This window comes from Mirounga leonina, unplaced genomic scaffold (genome assembly GCF_011800145.1).
Source record: "Mirounga leonina isolate KUSES-001 unplaced genomic scaffold, KU_Mleo_1.0 Mir_114, whole genome shotgun sequence".
Lineage (NCBI taxonomy): Eukaryota > Metazoa > Chordata > Mammalia > Carnivora > Phocidae > Mirounga > Mirounga leonina.
This window is the reverse complement of record NW_023270265.1, coordinates 12,980,598-12,998,457: the sequence shown is the minus strand read 5'-3', so window position 1 is coordinate 12,998,457 and position 17,860 is coordinate 12,980,598. Positions and strand designations below refer to the sequence as shown.

Below are 17,860 nucleotides of genomic sequence, written 5' to 3'. Positions count from 1 at the left end.
GAAAGAGAAAGATGGAACAGGATGTGAATCCTGGGATTCCTGTTGCTCAGGCTGGACTTTTCCTCCTACAGAGGAGCACGAGGATCCAAGATTACCAGGATCCGTGTTCTCCAACACAATATGCTAATCACATGACAGTAATCCCTCTATCTTGCCTTCATAGACTTCTGTACCACCAACAACAGCTCTCCCAGAGGTGAGGGGTTGACCAAGGTCCAGAGCTCTGACCCCACGGGCTCCTTCCCTCAGCCCACAGTGACCTCACAGTCTCGCTGGCAGAGGTGAAAGCCTTGGGTTCCCAGGCTGAGCATCTGTTTGTGAATTACCAGAATGAACTCTGCCTGCTACAAGCGTCTCTGCTTCTGGCACCTGCTCAGGCTGCAAGGCATGCTGTGACCTGTGGAATCCAGACTCAGATTTCTCCCAGGAACAAACAGCTGGACCATCTGAATGTCAGGCTTCACAAGGCAAATGGGTGCAAAAATAGGCTCTGGCCAGCCTCTCTGGGTTCCAGAAAGCCAGTAGTGATGGAGTGCCACCAGAATGCCAGTAACATTGCCAGTAATGATGCAATTGGCCCACTTAGCTAAATGGTGGAGCCTGTAATGAACATGGCAGGGAGAAGCTTTAGACCAGACTAAATGGGGTTAGACCTGCCACTGAGCCTCAGAGACACTTTGGAGACCTCCGTGTGCACCGTGGACAGGGGCAGATGCTCGCACTCTTCCACACGGGCACTCTGCTGACATGTCAGCACCAGGGCCTTGACCTCCTTCTTGAAGTTGGTGTTGAGAAAGCCATAGATGAAAGGGTTGACACAGGCAGAGGCCATGGCAAGCAGGTGGCACACCAAGAAGATGAGGTTGCCATAACAGATGGGGATGGCCTCATGGTACCAGTCCTCGAGGCTGTTGAACACGTGCAGGGGCAGCCAGAGCACGGCGAAGACACCCACCATGGCCACAAGGATCGCATTGATCCGCTTCATCTGCCACACCTGCGAGCTGTAGGTGCCCTTTCGGAACACCCGCTTCCGCTTCCGCAGGTGCCTGTAGATGCGCACGTAGCAGACCAGGATGAAGGCCAACGGCACGCAGTACTGGAAGAGCAGCAGGGAGGTGGTGTAGATGATGCGGTGGTGGTGCAGCGGCCATGACTCAGTACAGACCACCTTATCTGCCAGAAACTCCACAGCCTTGGAGTGGTTCCTGTGAAAGACTTTCTCTAGGACACTGTTGACCAGGAAGGGCAGGGAGAGGAAGCAGGCGACAAGCCAGATGACCACAATCCCCAGGTAGGCCTGGGAGACACTGGGCTTCCAGCCTGTTGGGTTGATGATGAGCTGATGTCTCTCCAGGGCCACAAGGACAAGCGAAAGGATGGAGACTGTCACCGACATACACTGGATGAAGGCGGACATCTTGCAAAGGGCCTCCCCAAAGACCCAGTAGTCCATAAGGGTGTAAATGGCTGTGAGTGGCTGGCAGATGAGGCACATGAGGAAGTCAGAGAAAGCCAGGTTGGCGATGAGCAGGTTGGTCACATTGGCCTTCTCCTTCTGCCTAATGGTCACGTATATGAGGCAGAGGTTGCCCAGGACCCCCACAACAGTCTCGATGCTATAAGAGGTGACAATGAAGACCATCAGGTCTACAGAATCCTGGCAGTGGTCCGAGAAGTTGTACGGGATGCTTCTTGATCTGCTCCTGTTTTGACCCTGAGGGGATCCTGGGAGCAGCAAGGCCAGGAAGTGCGAGATGTTCATGGTGCAGGTGAGAAGATTCTGGAAGATTCAATGACGATGCCTACAAAGCAAACAGAGCAATGGTACTCAGGGATCCTGCCTCCTGTGCGGAATCCAGGGAGAGGTGGGAGCCACATAGAGAGGTTCATAGCTTCTGCCATCCCAAGGCTGCTGGGACCTGGAGGACCTGAGGCTCAGAGATGTAAAGCAACTTGCCCATGGTCACACAGCTAATCAGTCAAAGAGCTCAGATGTGAATCCTGGTCTGATGCCAGAATTTGTCATACACATTGCCTTTGACCTCAGGCTTCCAGGCTGTTTTAATGATAAAGAAACTAGAGTTTTGTACGCAGAGTACAAAGACAGAACTGTTTAGGGAGTATGGGCAGAAATCCTCTTGTCACATTTTATCCAAATAGAGACAGCAGCAAATGCCACTGTGTGCTCAGGTCCTTCCACAGAGCCCCCTGCCCTTGAGGATAAAACCAAACCTCAGAGCTCAACACTCAGTACACCCTCCTGGTCTCAGGCCCTACCTGCCCTGCCAGCCTTGTTTCTCAGGTGACACACGGCAGAGTTGAAGACTGCCACGGATGCAAAGACTGGGTCATCTGCACACCAGGTCTCTCCTCCTGCCCATCATGCTGCACACGTGCAGGGCCAAGATTACGGGCTGCCCACTCACTGCGCTGCCCATGCTCAAGTCACCTGAACTAGCTTGCAGATCTCAAGCACACCAGCCTGGTCCACAGCTCCATGCCCTGGCACGGCTTATCTCTTTTCCCCTGCTGTCTCCTCAACACAAGGGACCCTCTGCTAAGACCAAATTGGAATTTGGACTCTAGAATCTCCAGGTGGTAATGCCAGTGACAGATACTCTGACTTAGAGAGTTCCCAGATCTTTCCACATACCACTGTGATTCACCTTCGTCACGGGGTCTCTAGCTGTCATTAATCCCCCAGGGCAGTTCCCAACCCTCAGGAAGCATCAGAATCCTTCTAGAGGCATGTCAAAAGTGCAGACTCCAGAGCCCCTCACCAGGAGATGCAATGAAGTGAGTCTGGGATGGGGCCCAGGCACCTGTATCTTAACAAGTGGCCCAGATGATTCTCATGAACGTGCTCCTCGAGTTCCATTGTGATATACACCGTTCACAGAGGAAGACCCTAGTTCAGATATTCTTTAAGTCCCACAGAATGCTCAACTCCATTTGTGAACATATATATATTCTTCATGATCAAGTGCTAATTTAAAAGCAGTTTTTACAGAGTATGGCCAAAATTAACCAGAGATCAGGAAAATCTGTATGTCTCGTGTCCTAAATGTCACTCACCATGCGTTTGATTTGGTTTATAAAGATGAGCTACATTTGGCCATTTACAAGATCAAGTCATAAATTCAACTGACAGTTTATAGTCTGGTTATTTTGGCTACTGAATATCAGAGGCAGGAGGATTTTTCTGGCACCATAGTCTTCTGGCAGAAAGGACTGTTTGGAATAGAACCTGACAAAATGAAATGTAGCAAGGCCAAATGCAAGGCCCAGTATGTGAGTCCAAAAGCAGCCAAAGCTGCACAAAACGGTGGTGGGTGCACTGTGCTTAGAAGCAGCCAATGGGAGAGACACCCCAGGCTCTGGCTGACCATCAACCAGGGCTGGGTCAATGGCAGGAGTAATGCCAGAGGCTCCAAACTAGCCAAGGACAGCATGATCAGAGCAGAGTTCGTGGATGGGGAGGGCTCCAGAAAGTCCTCACGTCTTCATTCACTCAATAAACATGTGCCAAGCCCCATGCTAGAAACAAGGGTGAGGATGACATACAGCCATGTCCCTCCCAGACCACAGAACTGCCCCCAGGAACACAGGTGAGCCTCAAGGTCATATCGCCATGGCCAAAGCCAGTATGAATGCAATGCCCGTGAGCTGGGAGATCGGAGAGGAAACAGGAAGATGAGAGAAGATGTGACATTGAGGCACAGCCCCAAAGTTGAAAAGGACTCAGCCATTCAGTGGACCAAATAGAGGAAGGAATTCAAGGTGCAGGGAACAGCATGCACAAAGATAGGGAGGCAGGGAAGAGCAGAGACTCCTCAGAGAACAGCAGGCTGTTCAGAATAACCGGAGCCCCGCGTAGGTGGAAGGCAGTGGTAAGCAATGAGACTGGAGAGGTGGGCCAGAGCAGGAATGCTGGCCAACAAGCCCACGTCCATTCTAGAAAAATCATTTGGATGTAAAGAATAGACTGAGGAAGAGGTCCAGGACAGGAGGAAAGGGAGGGCCGAAGAAGACAGCACTGGGGTTCTGCCTGGCTTGCAGGCCCCTTCTTAGAGAAGCCATAAAGGGCTAACACAAGGGATGGGCATGTGTGGCCCGGGACACCCCACACCTGTCACTGCTGACTAGACCACACGAATACCTGAATGCAAATCAGCCGATCCCAGCAGCTGGTGGGAACAGGCAGACGAGGGAAGTGCTGGGACTGGGAGAGCAGCAAGGCAGGAAAGTGAGCATGGGGACAGGACCAGAAAAGGAATGGAACTGTCAGCGGCCTCTGCATGTTTCTGCAGAGGCTGAGAGGGGCCCACCAGGAGGAGACTCCATGAGCCCCCACCCCAGAAAGGCCCTCTGTGCACCAGGACTGAGGATTTCCAGAAGCACACTCCAGGGTCAAGGTGGCAGTGACTCAAATCCAAGAGCCCCAGGTCAGCAGAAAAGCTGGATTTCTTTCATAGAACATTCTGAGAGGTGGGGGGTCTCCGGAACAGAGGATCTCTTGGGGGAGGTGCTCCTGAGCAGAATCAAGTAAAGAAGGAGATAGGACTTAGATGCCACCAGAGCCTGGTGAAAAGCTATCATGATCCAGCCACAACTCCACCAACTGGGACTTAAGAGTTCAGGGTTAAGAATGGTCCCAGTGAGACCATGTGGTTGAAAGGAGTGGATCACCTTGCTGCTGGCAGGAGAGGGGGAGCTTTTCACTCAAGAGCAGGCTGTAGCCCTGTCTCCCCAGTTGTCTGGGGGCCAAACCAACACTGGCATCTGGAAAAACAGTAGAGAAACATCAGGATCCTAGGGAGGCCAGCAGGCCATGTACTTGTCCTGGGTTCCAATTCCAGCCCTGCCACCTATCAGCAGGGTGGCTTTGGGAGAGTCACTGAACCTTTCTGAGCCTCAGTTCCCTCAGCTATATGGGGGGGGGGGAGCAATACTTATCTTACAGGAGGGCCTGGTTCCTTCCTAGGTCAGGGGATGAAATGGGAACAAAAGGAGTCTGAAAAGTAGGACCCTAGAGTTCTCCCTCCCATAGACTCTTTCAGGTTCAGTCTCCATCTTAGTTCCTTGGACAAATAATACAATTCAGTGGACCAGGTCCTGTTCAGGAACTCTCTCTGCCACCTCCTGGGAAGTTGAGCTGCCCATTTTGCAACAAGACCAGCCTGGCATAGAGCAGGTGCTCATCGAACGTCAGTTTCCTTCTCTTCCCACGCATCCCACCAACTCCACCCGAGGGGACCTCACTCTCTTCCACCATGAGGAACTGGCCACAGTGATCATACAAACCCATGCCCAGGCCTCCGAGTGCACCTGGCTCCAGCTCTGACCCAAAGCTTCTTTAGGAAGTCCTGCAGGGGGGCACAGAGCTGGGAGCAATCACCTGACTCTAATGCTTTGCCCAGCGCCCAGCCTCCAAACGGCACCAGCCCTATTGCAGAGCGCTCCTGCTCTGAGCCCCGCCCCACGGGGGAGTACCCGTCTCTATCCAGGGCCAGAAAGGGCCACACTCCCACTGCTTGCCTGTCAGAGCCCAAGGCTGTGCTGTCCACAGGCCAGCAACTAGCCCGAGAGATATTCATGACAGGCCTCACGCTGCCCCTCACTCACACTGCCCCGTCTATAGATGAGACCCCAGGATTCTGAGGGACACAGAGGCAGTCAGCCAGCATGTAGACAGATAAGACTCTGTTTTGAGATTGGTCCCCTGGACATCCCGGGAGATGCCCAAACAGCCCAAGAGGCTGCACCTGGGGAGGGGCAGGATCTGAGCCTGGTGCGCCCAGGGCAGCAGGGGTGGGAGTTGGAAGGGCAGGCAGGAGAGGGCATGAGGGAGCCCAGTCTTAGAGGGGAGAGTCCAAGGAGGGAGGGGCTTGCCTCACCCTGGAGAACACACGCATTCCTGGGAGACAGAGGGCAGAAGGGACATCAGCTGTCCCTGAGCTTTGGGCACCTGATACCCCACTGAGCATTAATCCACACCACAGCCCTGCAGGGAAGGCATTACTAGGCTGAACCACATGAAATTGCCAGTATCCAACCATTGTTGCCCTGCAAACACGGCAAATTCATGTGGTTCAATCTCCTATCTGCTCCATTTTCAAGAGGGGGACGCTGAGACCCAGTTAGAGGAAGGGACCTGACTGACGTCCCACAGCTAGTAAGTGACGGGGTTTGAAACCCAGCAGTCTGACTCTGAAATCCCTGCACTGGGACCTGCCAGACAGATGTTGAAAAGGGAAGTGGAGCCCATGCTTAAGCAAGACACAAGCTAACATATGGGAACAAAGGGGCAGAGGCAGGGTTGGAGATGAATATCCAAGGTCCCTGACAAAGCTTGACAGAGCCCAGGGTCCCAGTGAGCGCCGAAGGGTGCTGGGAGGTGGCTCAGCCAAATGAGAAGGTACCCCAGGGGCATCTGTTGGTCAGGTGGAGTGCTTTGGCCCTTGGTCCCAGCTGCTGGCTCCCCTGTGGCGCCAAGGACCACCCAGCCCCTTCAGGTCCTCATCCTTCCCAAGGAGACCTGCGCTGGGGGTCCCCAATGTAATGACACTCTTAGAGTTGCCTCCTTACTGACACAATCTGGAACCTCAGAGGCCTCCCCCACAGTGACAGAGCACAGCCCCCCCCCCCCCCCCCCAGGAGGAGACACAGGCTTGAAGGGCTATGACTGAGCAAGGACCCATACCTTCCAAGGGTCAGTCCCTCACAGCCTCCAGGGGACCACATCCACTCCCCAGGGTTGCTGAGCTGGGGCCACAGTGACCACTTCAGACCTTTCTGGGAGACTGCGCCCCCCTACCCGCCCCCCCGCAGGGGACCTCATACCAAGACTGTCCCTCACTCCCCACTGCATACCTCAGAGATGCCCAGTGAGGAGGACCAGAGCTCAGATCCTCCAGGTACACCCCAGGGGTGGTGATTCGGGGAAGGAGGGTAGGGGATCACTGGATGAGGGCAGTAAAATGGTGACTCCGGATTTAGTTTCCAGGCGGCTGTCGAGACAAGGCGGGAACATCTGAACCTCTGGGAGAGGTCTCCCCCCTCGCCTGCGTTCCCCATCAGTCAGAGGAAAACTAAGAACGAACACAAATAATATCAATTTCCTGTGAAGTAAGAATGGAAAAGGACGTCTATTTTGTTTCCTGAAATTTCAGCAGGCAGCTCCTGGTCTCCTAATGCCGCAGGTGCCCACTTTCCATGCGCCCCTCACTTCTCTCCTCGCAGCCCACAGGGTGAGCTCGGTAGCGGGCCATGCACGTTTCAGGTGAGGACACTGCGGGAGCCCGAGTCCACACGAGCGGCTGGGGGCTTCCCCCCACCCCCGCCCTCCACCCCTGACCCCACCCCCTCCCGGCCGTGTGGCTCCGAGCCCTGGGCTCATCTGAAGCCCACCCGGCGCCCCCTCCCCAGGCGCCCGGCGGCAGGCGGCGCGCGCGGCTTCCCGGAGGACTCCCGGCCCCTGAGCCCCCCGCACCCACGGGGCCCGTCGCGGGGCCCGCGCCCACCTACCCGCTCCGGCGGCCCCGGCGCTCTCTGCGTGCGGAGCCCAGCCGCCCTGCCCGTCCGCCCGCTGGCCGGCTCGGCTCGGTCCTGCGCCGCCCGCCGCTCCCGCGCGCGCCCCAGTCTGCCCGCCCACGAGGGAGCCGCGCCCGCGAGCCCCACCGCCCGCCCTGCCGCGCCGGCCCCGCACGCGGGCCGCCCCACATCCCGCGCCCGCCCGGCCCCGCACGCCACCGCCTGGGACTGCGCTGCTCTCCCTGCCTGGGCCTCGGTGTCCTCATCCGAGAAATGGGCCTTTCGGAAACTGGTTCTCGAATACTAATTGCAGGCCTCCTATGAGCCTGGCTCTCCTGCTGGGCCCAGAACAAGACGGAGTCCCTGTCCTGTGTCATCCTGGAGCTCCTGGTCCTGGGAGGGAGACTAACAAGGGACAAGTAAATGAGTTTCCTCAGAATGGGGAAATAGGTCAGCTCTAGATGGGTGGTCCAGGCAGAGGGCACAGCAAGGGCACAGGCCCTGAGGCTGGAGGCCTTTGGCCCCTGGAGAGAACGGGAGGCAGTGTCGCTGGAGAATGTTAGCAAGGAGGCTTCCAGAGGCACGGGTGGGATGGTCAGGAGGGACTTAGGGGTGCTGGAAGGGCCTCCAAGGTAGTTGTAATGAGAATTAACAGAGAAAGCACTTCTCCATCAGAGCCCAGGTGACGCAGGACTTGGCTGGAATGGAACAGGATTAGTTTACAAGGGCTGCTCCTGTTTTAAATACACTAACTTGTCATTTTCTTCCCCGAGGAGGCCACACAGTAAAATTGAGTATGTGCTTGGAGGACCTCCTGAGAGTAACAGATCTGCTTCAAGGGAACGTCCTACATTTGGGACAGGCTCTCCTATAATATGACCCACACCTCCAGCCGCTCCTCCCACACACATACCAGGTAACCCCAGAGGTACCATTCATCTATGGACATGGCCCTGGAGCTGTGAGCAGTGGCCCTTTCTAGAATGGCACCTGCCATTTATGGCATGTGTGGACTCTACAAACATGGCCTTATTTGATCATCACAACAGCTCCAAGAGGTAGGCATTTTTATTCCTACTTTACTGATGAAACCAAGTGAGAGTCCAAGATCGAGCAACTCCCCCAAAGTCACTCGGCTAAGAAATACTCAGATCTGGCCTGCCAAACCCATGCCTCTGTTCACAAGGGCTTTCCAATGACCCTTCTGCTAGGATGCATTTCTGCAGCCCTCCATGCTCAATGGCAGAGGCAGGTGGCTCCCCAGCATCCTCGTCTCCCCACTCCCCATCTCGAGGGCACCAGTCTTTCCTCTGCCCCCCAAAGCCCAGCATGGGTCCACACACAGAGGCAGCATCCAACAAAGGAAGGAAGGTATGCATTTAATGGGACCTAATCATAATTGTGGCTTCCTGGAGTCTAAAGTAGAGAATATTTCCTATCCAGAAACCACTCACCTGGCAGGGATTTTTATAGACACCTGCTCTCTGTGCAGGCAAGAACTCAGACGCTGTGTCGGCCTGGGCTGCCTGTAGCCTCTGAGGCCTTGCTGGGGAGCTCTTCCAGGCAGGCTGCCACATGTACACATTTGAGAAGCACTGCCCGGGGCTCAGGAGTCTGAGCCCTAACCCCCGTGGGTCAGAGAACAGCCAAGCAGCTGAGACAGCAGGGAAAATTCAGGCAGCGTTGGTTCCTCTTCAGCCAGTGAACGGAGCACCTGCTCTTACTCCCTCCTCATGCCCACCTGGTGAAGTGCGATCATCCCATTTCTCAGTGAAAAAACTGAGACCCAAAGAAGTAGAGTGACTTGTCTCAGTCACCCAAATTGTAGATGGCCAGCCTGGGATCTGAACGCAGTCTGAGCTCCTTCTCCAGCCCTGTAGTGCCCCTGAGAGGGGGAGGGAGCGCCTCACCGCAGAATCCCTAGTTAAACCAACACTACCGGAGCTGGCTGTCAGACTCTCTGCCTCTGCTGGGGAAGGAAACAGCACCCTCTGGCGGCAGCAGATCTGGGCAGCCAGCATAGCAGGAGCATCGGAAGCTCCCCCCAAGAAAGCAAAGGCCACAAGCAAGAAATGGGGCACTGTACTTCCCCTCTCGTGGGAGTCTGGGGCCAGGACCCCAGTCTGGGAGGGCCTGCCAGCCAGGCAGGCTACATTCTGCAGTCTCTGGGGAAGGGGCTCAGTAGGGTTCTTCCTGCACCATAAAAGTGGCTGGCTTTTTGTCTGACCTCCTAGACATTGAGCCTTCTTAACAGCCTAGTGATGGACCTCACTTCCCACCCCCTTAGGCATGTTCTATGTGAATCATCTTGGAGCTAAGTGCAAGCACTAATCCCTCAGGCATGGTCAGCCCTCCATGGCTTGCAGTTTGACCCCTTGGTCCACTGCAAGGTCTCCTCGGGCTAACGAGAAAGCTGAGGGTCAGGAAGGAGGGATACACCCCAACCACCCTCTTGCTGGCAATGTGCTGAGATTAGAAATCAGACCTGTTACTGTCACCACCTTAAGAGCCAGTATGGTGACTGGTCAAGAGCTGGGAGCAGGGGCCAACTCTCCAAGCCTCAAATTCTCTTCTGTAAAATGGAGCTAATAATAAAATCCACCTCGGGGGCTGTTGTAAGCAGAAATGAGATGAGATGCAAATGGCTCCTAGCACAGGAAACATGCCCTCAAGATCTATTGCCCCCGGCCCCTCTGTGTTCCTCCACCCCCCTGAGTGCCACCCCTCCCCCCAAAAGCTAATGAGCAGGCTCCAGCAATTCTAGTTTGAAACCTCTCCAGACCCACACTCCCACCTGAATTAGTCCAACATGGTCCTAACGGACCCCACGCTCCAACATGGTGAGTTTCTCAAGTCAGTCTGCTTCTCCTTAAACCTTCTAAGGTGTCTCCCCCAGACTCCTTCCCCACTCAAACTCTACGTTTTAGGGAATATCATTGCATTTCACATATCCAGGTTTGGGTAGATGTTGCTTCCACAGCCTGGATTCATTGAGCTCATTCTCCACTTGGAAAACTCCTACTCATTCTTGGAGACCAAGCCCATACAACCAACCCTCTGTGAAAAGTCCCTGCCATTTCACCCCGCCACACACTTATTCTAAAGGGAGGCTGGCGAGTGTGTCCCCCACACAGAGAGCTTCCAAGCAGCTATCCTGACTTGTTCCTGGAAGAGCCATAGCAAAAGGAAGCCATGTTAGCTATCCAGGAAAATCAGCTTATTTTCCCATTCCTATGAACAGAGAATCAAAGAATCCCATACATTTAGAAAATCAACAGCACAAAGGAGATAGGTCAAGATAAATAAACAAAATAATTGACCCCACATAAAACTGAAGTAACTCAGGGACTGGAAAAGAACTTTAAGAGACCAGTCATGTTCATTAATCCTCAGATTAAAGAAGTTACTGTATTTGTAAAACAAGAGCAGATTGCTAGGAAAAGAGAGATAGAAAGCAAGAAAAAACCCTTCAATATTAAATATATGATTGCTGAAGTTGAAAAACATTTTATTGGAAGGGATGGGGGTGGGGACAAAGTAGGGAAATGTCCTATCATGTGGAGCCAAAACACAAAAAGATGGAAAACCTAAGAGCAAAAACAAAAGACATAGATGATTAATACAAATAATCCATTATCCAATTAATAAATGTTCCAGGAGGGGAAAACCAAGAAAATGAAAGGTAGCATATCAGTCATAGACTCAGCAGGAAATGGAATTCACCCCCAGATAGTCAAATGAAGAGACATTAACTGTGGGCGCCTGGGTGGCTCAGTTGGTTAAGCAACTGCCTTCGGCTCAGGTCATGATCCTGGAGTCCCAGGATCGAGTCCCATGTCGGGCTCCTTGCTCAGCAGGGGGTCTGCTTCTCCCTCTGACCCTCCCCCCTCTCATGTGCTCTCTCTCTCTCATTCTCTCTCAAATAAATAAATAAAATCTTAAAAAAAAATTTTTTTAATAAAAAAAAAAGAGACATTAACTGAAAGGTAACATGGAGGAGTGGGTAGGAGTAAGGGGAAAGACAATAAATGGTGCGGCACCCAGACATTGGCAGGGCAGTTACCACCCTACAGCTAAAGAAGTGAGGGGGAAAAAATCGTATCATCAGAGCCAGGGGACTGTGGAGGAAAGGCCACCCAATGAGCTGCTAGAGTCTGGAGACATGCCACTGTAGCCAGAGACTCAGCATTGAAACAGAGTGAAGTAGGAAAGAAGTATACCAACTTCTCTCCATCCACTTCCAGTCTCCTATGGGTTCTTGCCATTGACCAAAGCCACCTGGAATCGAACCAGCAAAGAATCATCCAGCCTCTCTGGGCTTAAAGAAGGCCAAAACAATGGCGGAGAATGGATCTGGGTGGAGTGTAAAAAAGTACCCAAGTACTCAATAATAAAAGAAACTTTCCCAGAGATGTAGATTGAAAAGATCTACTGGGTGCTGCTCAAAATAAAAATTTCTGAAGCACTTATGCTGTCGCTCTTCCATTCCCTTCCTTTCTGAATATCCATATCCAGAATTAGTTCCAAATACTTCCATGGTACAGGGAACAATATAGTCCAAAAGCCATTAGGTAGAACTGAGCAAGATGGTGTCCCATGAGGGTGAGGCCAGGGTTAGGGAGACTGGTGGCCAAGAACAGGAGTTGGAGCCCAAGTTGAGTGAGAAGATGTCCCCACAAGGGGCAAGCCAACGGGTGTTGGAACCCAGCGGGCAAGGAGTACATCTGCACAGGATAGGGTAGCAACCCCAGCAGCCCAGCATGTCAGAGCCAAGTACAAGGAGAATAGCATCCCATGGTGGGGGGGTGCGTGACATAGTGTGTCAGAACAGGACAAAGACAGTGTCCATGTGAGGAGGCAGGGAATTGGCAGCCCAACACAGGGTGTTAGAGCTCAAATACAACGAAGAGGGTATCTGTGTGAGAGAAGAGGACAGCCAAGGTGGAGAGCCAGAACCAGAGTAGAGGGAGGTCCCGGTGGAAGGGAGTTCTGCTATGGGAGACACTCCACGCACGGCAACCAACCAAGTAAAGCAAGTGTATTAAAGATAATTGGAGCCAGTTTTCTCACCAGTGGAGAAGGTAGTTACAAACACAGAAGGGGGAACAAAAACCAGAATGAGCGCTGTGGTTTTAAATCAGAATTGAAGGTATTGTGTAAACTCAGGGTTTTCAATAGACACATGGTACCCCACTTACAATGGTTCGACTCAAACAATTTTTCAGCTTTATGAGGGTGTGAAAGCCATACACATTCAGTAGAAACAGTTCTTTGAATTCTGCATTTTGAACTTTTCCTGGGCTAGCAATATGTGGTACCATACTCTCGTGATGCTGGGCGGTGAGCAGCTCCCAGTCAGCCGCACAATCACGAGGCTGAACAACGGCTATCCATACAACAATTCTGTTCTCATGTTCAGTACAGTATTCAATAAATTACATAGTATTCATCATTTTATTATAAAATGGGCTTTGTGTTAGATGATTTTGCCTAACTGTAGATTAATGGAAGTGTTCTGAGCATGTGTAAGTTAAGCTTAGCTAAGCTATGATGTTCGTTAGGTTAGGTGTATTAAATGCACGTTCAATTTACATTACTTTTAAAGCACAACAGGTTTATCAGGACATAACCCCATTGTAAGTTAAGGAAGATCTGTATATAAATAAATATGAATGCAATTGTGAGATACACACACACACACACGCATCTCCTTACTCTGTCCACTGAGAGAGCCTTGGAGTAGTGATCAATAAGGGTGAGCACTCCTAGCACCCATACTTGGCTTCTAAATGCCACTTTCCATTAAAAGAATTCAAGGGACAGGGAACATACAAGATGAGCCTGAAAGACCTTTGGAAGCTAGAAAACAACAGAGTGCTCTAAGAACAATGGAGCATGTTAAAAAGACCCAGAATCCAGCTGGAAGGGTCTCTTACTGGCCAAATCTGGAACAATGTGAGTATTAAAATAAATAATGGTAGTAATAGATACTAGCCCCTTGGATAAAATAGTAACCTGTGAGTCCACTCCAATATAAATAATTGAATGCGCAAAGTGAAAGTTTGATGAACAACAGGATATTTACATGGCTTCAGTGTACCTCACCATAAAATAGTTATTAATTACAAAGAGAAAATTAGTTACTTTTCAGTGGAGATGCCTGGAAGTCACCACGCTAATCAACATGATCAAAGCAACCACCATCACTAACGCTACAAACTGAAATCACGTGCCCATAATAGGATGCAAGAAGAACACATCATTGCTTCTGTCATATTTCTGCCAAAGGTGCATAAAAATGAACCCAATCCAGAGGAAACATCAGACTAGCCCAAAGTGAGGGACATGCTACCAATACCTGGCCTGTAGTCTTAGAACATGTCAAGGCCATGAAAGTCAAAGAAAGACAGGAGAACTGTTTCAGAATAAAGGAGACCAGACTCGTGAGAACTAAACCTAAGCATCTTGGGACCACTGGTAAATGGAACCTAGGGGTGAGAGGGTAGTTATGTATCAGTGCTAATCGCCTGAATCATGATGGTTGTGTTTTTGGGTAAGCAGAAGAATGTTCTTCTCTATAAGAAATAAACAATAAAACTACTCTTTGGGGGAGATGAGCATCTTGTTGCAGCTTACTCTCAAATGGTTCAGAAATTTTTTTTAATGTTCTCTATACTCACTTGTAAGTTTTCTGTAAGTCTAAGATTGTTTATATATTTTTAAATAATAATAAAATTTTTCACCTTCATGGAATAAAACAGAAATAAAAGTTGAAATTTGCAACCTCTAGAAATAATCAGGGTGGGGGGATGTCAACATCATTTATCTAAGCAATAGGAATATAGCCCATTTCTTTCTATTAAAGAAGAATAATTACAATTATTAAAGAAAAGAATAAATAAAAGAAATGAAATAGCATCCACAGCACAGAGGATAAAGAAGCTTGGTAACAACCACCCAGCCTCAGTGTCATCATCTGAACATGGAGCCAAGACTGGTTCAAGCTCATGACAAGCTGGTGAGGATGCAAAGGTTGAAAGGATCGGGATGCATTCGAAGTCTTTTTCAAGACCACATGAAAGGGAGACATGAAGGAGAGACCTCTAGGTCAGGCAGCCCCTAAAGGTCTGGTCTTCCACAAAGCTCTCCAAGTGGCAGGCACATCTGCTGTGGGAGGAGGCTCCCCAGACCCTGAAGGATCACTTGTTCTTTGTTTGCCTTTGTTCCCTACTGAGGCCATAAAGAAGATGGGCTATAAAATAACCTCCTCTCTGGCTACAGGAAAGGAAGATAAGGGAAGTCAGCTGGCAGCCAACACCTTTCCTGCCTCCCACCCCAGACAGCTGGCCTTTCCCTGGCTCCCTGCCCCGGCCTCTCTCCAAGTGAAGCTAGACTTCCAGTGCCTTTTCCCTGCCCCTCCTTACCAAGGCTTCACTCCTCTACTCCACCTACGGCAATACAAAACATGCCCTCCAGCCAGAGAGAAAGGAGGAAGAGGGCACAGTTGCCACTTGTCACTAAAACTCCATTTCTCCAGTACAGTCTATGATCTTGAAGCTGACCAGCTGAGGACAGCATTTTTCCTCCTTAGCAGAGAGTAAGAGAAAGACAAGGACAAAAGGGCATCATTCCCCTAGAGACCTATAGTCCCTGTCTTCTGCTACCCCAGTGCATCACCTGCCCCTCTGTGGAAGACAAAGGAGAAATACCAAAGCAGTCCAGCCTACACTGTTTTTATCCCCTGCGTTCTGGGACCTTCTGGGACTTCCTGGGATGCATTCAAACAGTCCATAGTCAAACAAACCATAGTCTAATAGGTTTTTTTTATTTTATTTTATTCTATTATGTTATGTTAGTCACCATACATTACATCATTAGTTTTTGATGTAGTGATCCATGATTCATTGTTTGTGTATAACACCCAGTGCTCCATTCAATATGTGCCCTCCTTAATACCCATCACCGGGCTAACCCATCCTCCCACACTGCTCCCCTCTAAAACCCTGAGTTTCTTTCTCAGGGTCCATAGTCTGTCATGGTTCATCTCCCCCTCCAATTACTCCCCCTTCGTTTTTCACTTCCCACTATTTTTTTTAACATACAATGTATTATTTGTTTCAGGGGTACAGTCTTATACAATTCACAGTGTTCACCATAGTACGTACTCCCCCAATGTCCATCACCCAGCCATCTCATCCGTCCCACCCCCCACCACTCCAACAACCCTCAGTTTGTTTCCTGAGATTAAGAATTCCTAATATCAGTGAGATCATATGATACTTGTCTTTCTCTGATTGACTTATTTCGCTTAGCATAATACCCTCTAGTTCCATCCACGTCGTTGCAAATGGCAAGATTTCAGGGGGTTTGATGGCTGCATAATATTCCATTGTATATAGATACCACATCTTCTTTATCCATTCATCTGTTGATGGACATCTTGGCTCTTTCCATAGTTTGGCTATCGTGGACATTGCTGCTATAAACATCGGGGTGCACATACCCCTTCGGATCCCTACATTTGTATCTTTGGGGTTAGTACCCAGTAGTGCAATTGCTGGGTTGTAGGGTAGCTCTATTTTCAACTTTTTGAGGAACCTCCATACTGCTTTCCAGAGTGGCTGCACCAGCTTGCATTCCCACCAACAGTGTAGGAGGTGAACAAATAGTTTTAAGTTCTATGTGTGCTGGATGCTGGACATAGAGTTCAACTCCCCAAGACATGTTATAAAAGGAGTTTTGAGCCAGAAACTCCTCAAATGGGTGCAGATGGGATTTTAGGTAAAATAGCCACCAGATTACCATATGCCTTGGATGAAGAACTCACTCTATTCTATTCCTCATCTCAAACTGTGCTTAGCTGTGCTGTCCTAGCACGTTTACCTGATATAATGTTGTATGGGTCAGCTATTGCTGAGTAACAAATAACCACAAAATGGCATACAAACAGTGACATGCAAACAACTACAGGTCACCTGGGGTTTAGCTGACCTAAGCTGGGCTCAATGGGCCAGCTCTGCTTTGAGTTGCAGGTCCAACAGGACTTGGCTCCGAGGTTTAGCTTCCTCCACCTGTGCTCATTCTGGGACCCCCCCAACTGAAGGGCAAGTTCAAAAGCTTTACTCACGCAGACGGCAGAAGTGCAAGAGGACAAGCCTGGCTCTGCAAGTTCATTTCCAGTCCTATCTGAGTCACATTTGCTAACATCCATTGGCCATAGCAAGCTGCGTGGCTGAGCACAAAGTAAAGGGGCAAGGAACTGCATTCTGCTCACCCTAAAGCCAGAACAAGACACAGAGCTACTACCAACATTAATAGAAGCAAAAACTAGACTCTTCTGATGAGATGTGGGTGAGAAGAGTAAAATATATTTGAACAATAATTTATACCCCACCCCAAACAAGAAGAGAACCTTAATACCTAAGATAAACAAAATTCTGAATTGGATTGTATGTATAGAAATTCTCAAATGCACAGTTTTAATTGAAACTTTTATTTAAAGGGCGCCTGGGTGGCTCAGTAGGTTAAACGTCTGCCTTTAGCTCAGGTCATGATTTTGGGGTCCTGGGATCAAGTCCCTCATTGGGCTCCTTGCTAAGCGGGGAGCCTGCTTCTCTCTCTCTCCCTCCCGCTCCCCCTGCTTGTGTGCGTGCACTCGCTCTCTCTCTTTCTTTCTCTCTCTCTCTCTCACACACACACATAAATAAATAAATAAATAAAATATTTTAAAAAATAAAATAAAATAAAAAGAAAGAAACTTTTATTTGAGATCACTGTAGAGTCACATGCAGTTCTAAGATGTAATACAGAGATCCCTCATGCCCTTTATCTCTATCCCTCATGGTAACGTCTTGCAAAACTACAGTATAATACCACAACCAGAATATCAACATTGAAATAGTCAAGATACAGAACACTTCCATGGCAAGGGTTCTTCTGTTGACCTTTTATAACCACGTATACTTGTTTCCCACCTTCTGCTCCCACCATATCCGTAACCCCTGACAACCATTAATATTCCTCCATGTCTATGACTGTGTCATTTCAAGAATGTTATATAAATGGAATCACGCAGTACATAGGCTTTTGGGATTGGCTTTTGCGTTCAGCATAATTCTCTGAAGAATCACCTAAGTTGCTGCATGGAGCCATACTTTGTTTCTTTTTGTCACTGAGAAGTATTCCACAGTATGGATGTACCGCATATTTAACCAGTGACTTGTTGAAGGACTTCTGGGTTGGTTCCAATAGTTTGGGGTTATTACAAATAAAGCCACTATAAATATTTGTGTAGAATTTGGGGGCAAAAATAAGTTTTCATTTT

General features: G+C 49.9%; 1 protein-coding gene across 1 annotated transcript; it reads right to left on the bottom strand.

Moving 5' to 3' along the window:
* Positions 1–637: 637 nt before the first annotated feature.
* LOC118020601 (neuropeptide Y receptor type 4-2) lies at positions 638–1,765 on the bottom strand. The gene has a single exon (XM_035020332.1). It carries the CDS (start codon positions 1,763–1,765, stop codon positions 638–640), a length of 1,128 nt encoding a protein of 375 aa, XP_034876223.1.
* Positions 1,766–17,860: the final 16,095 nt, after the last annotated feature.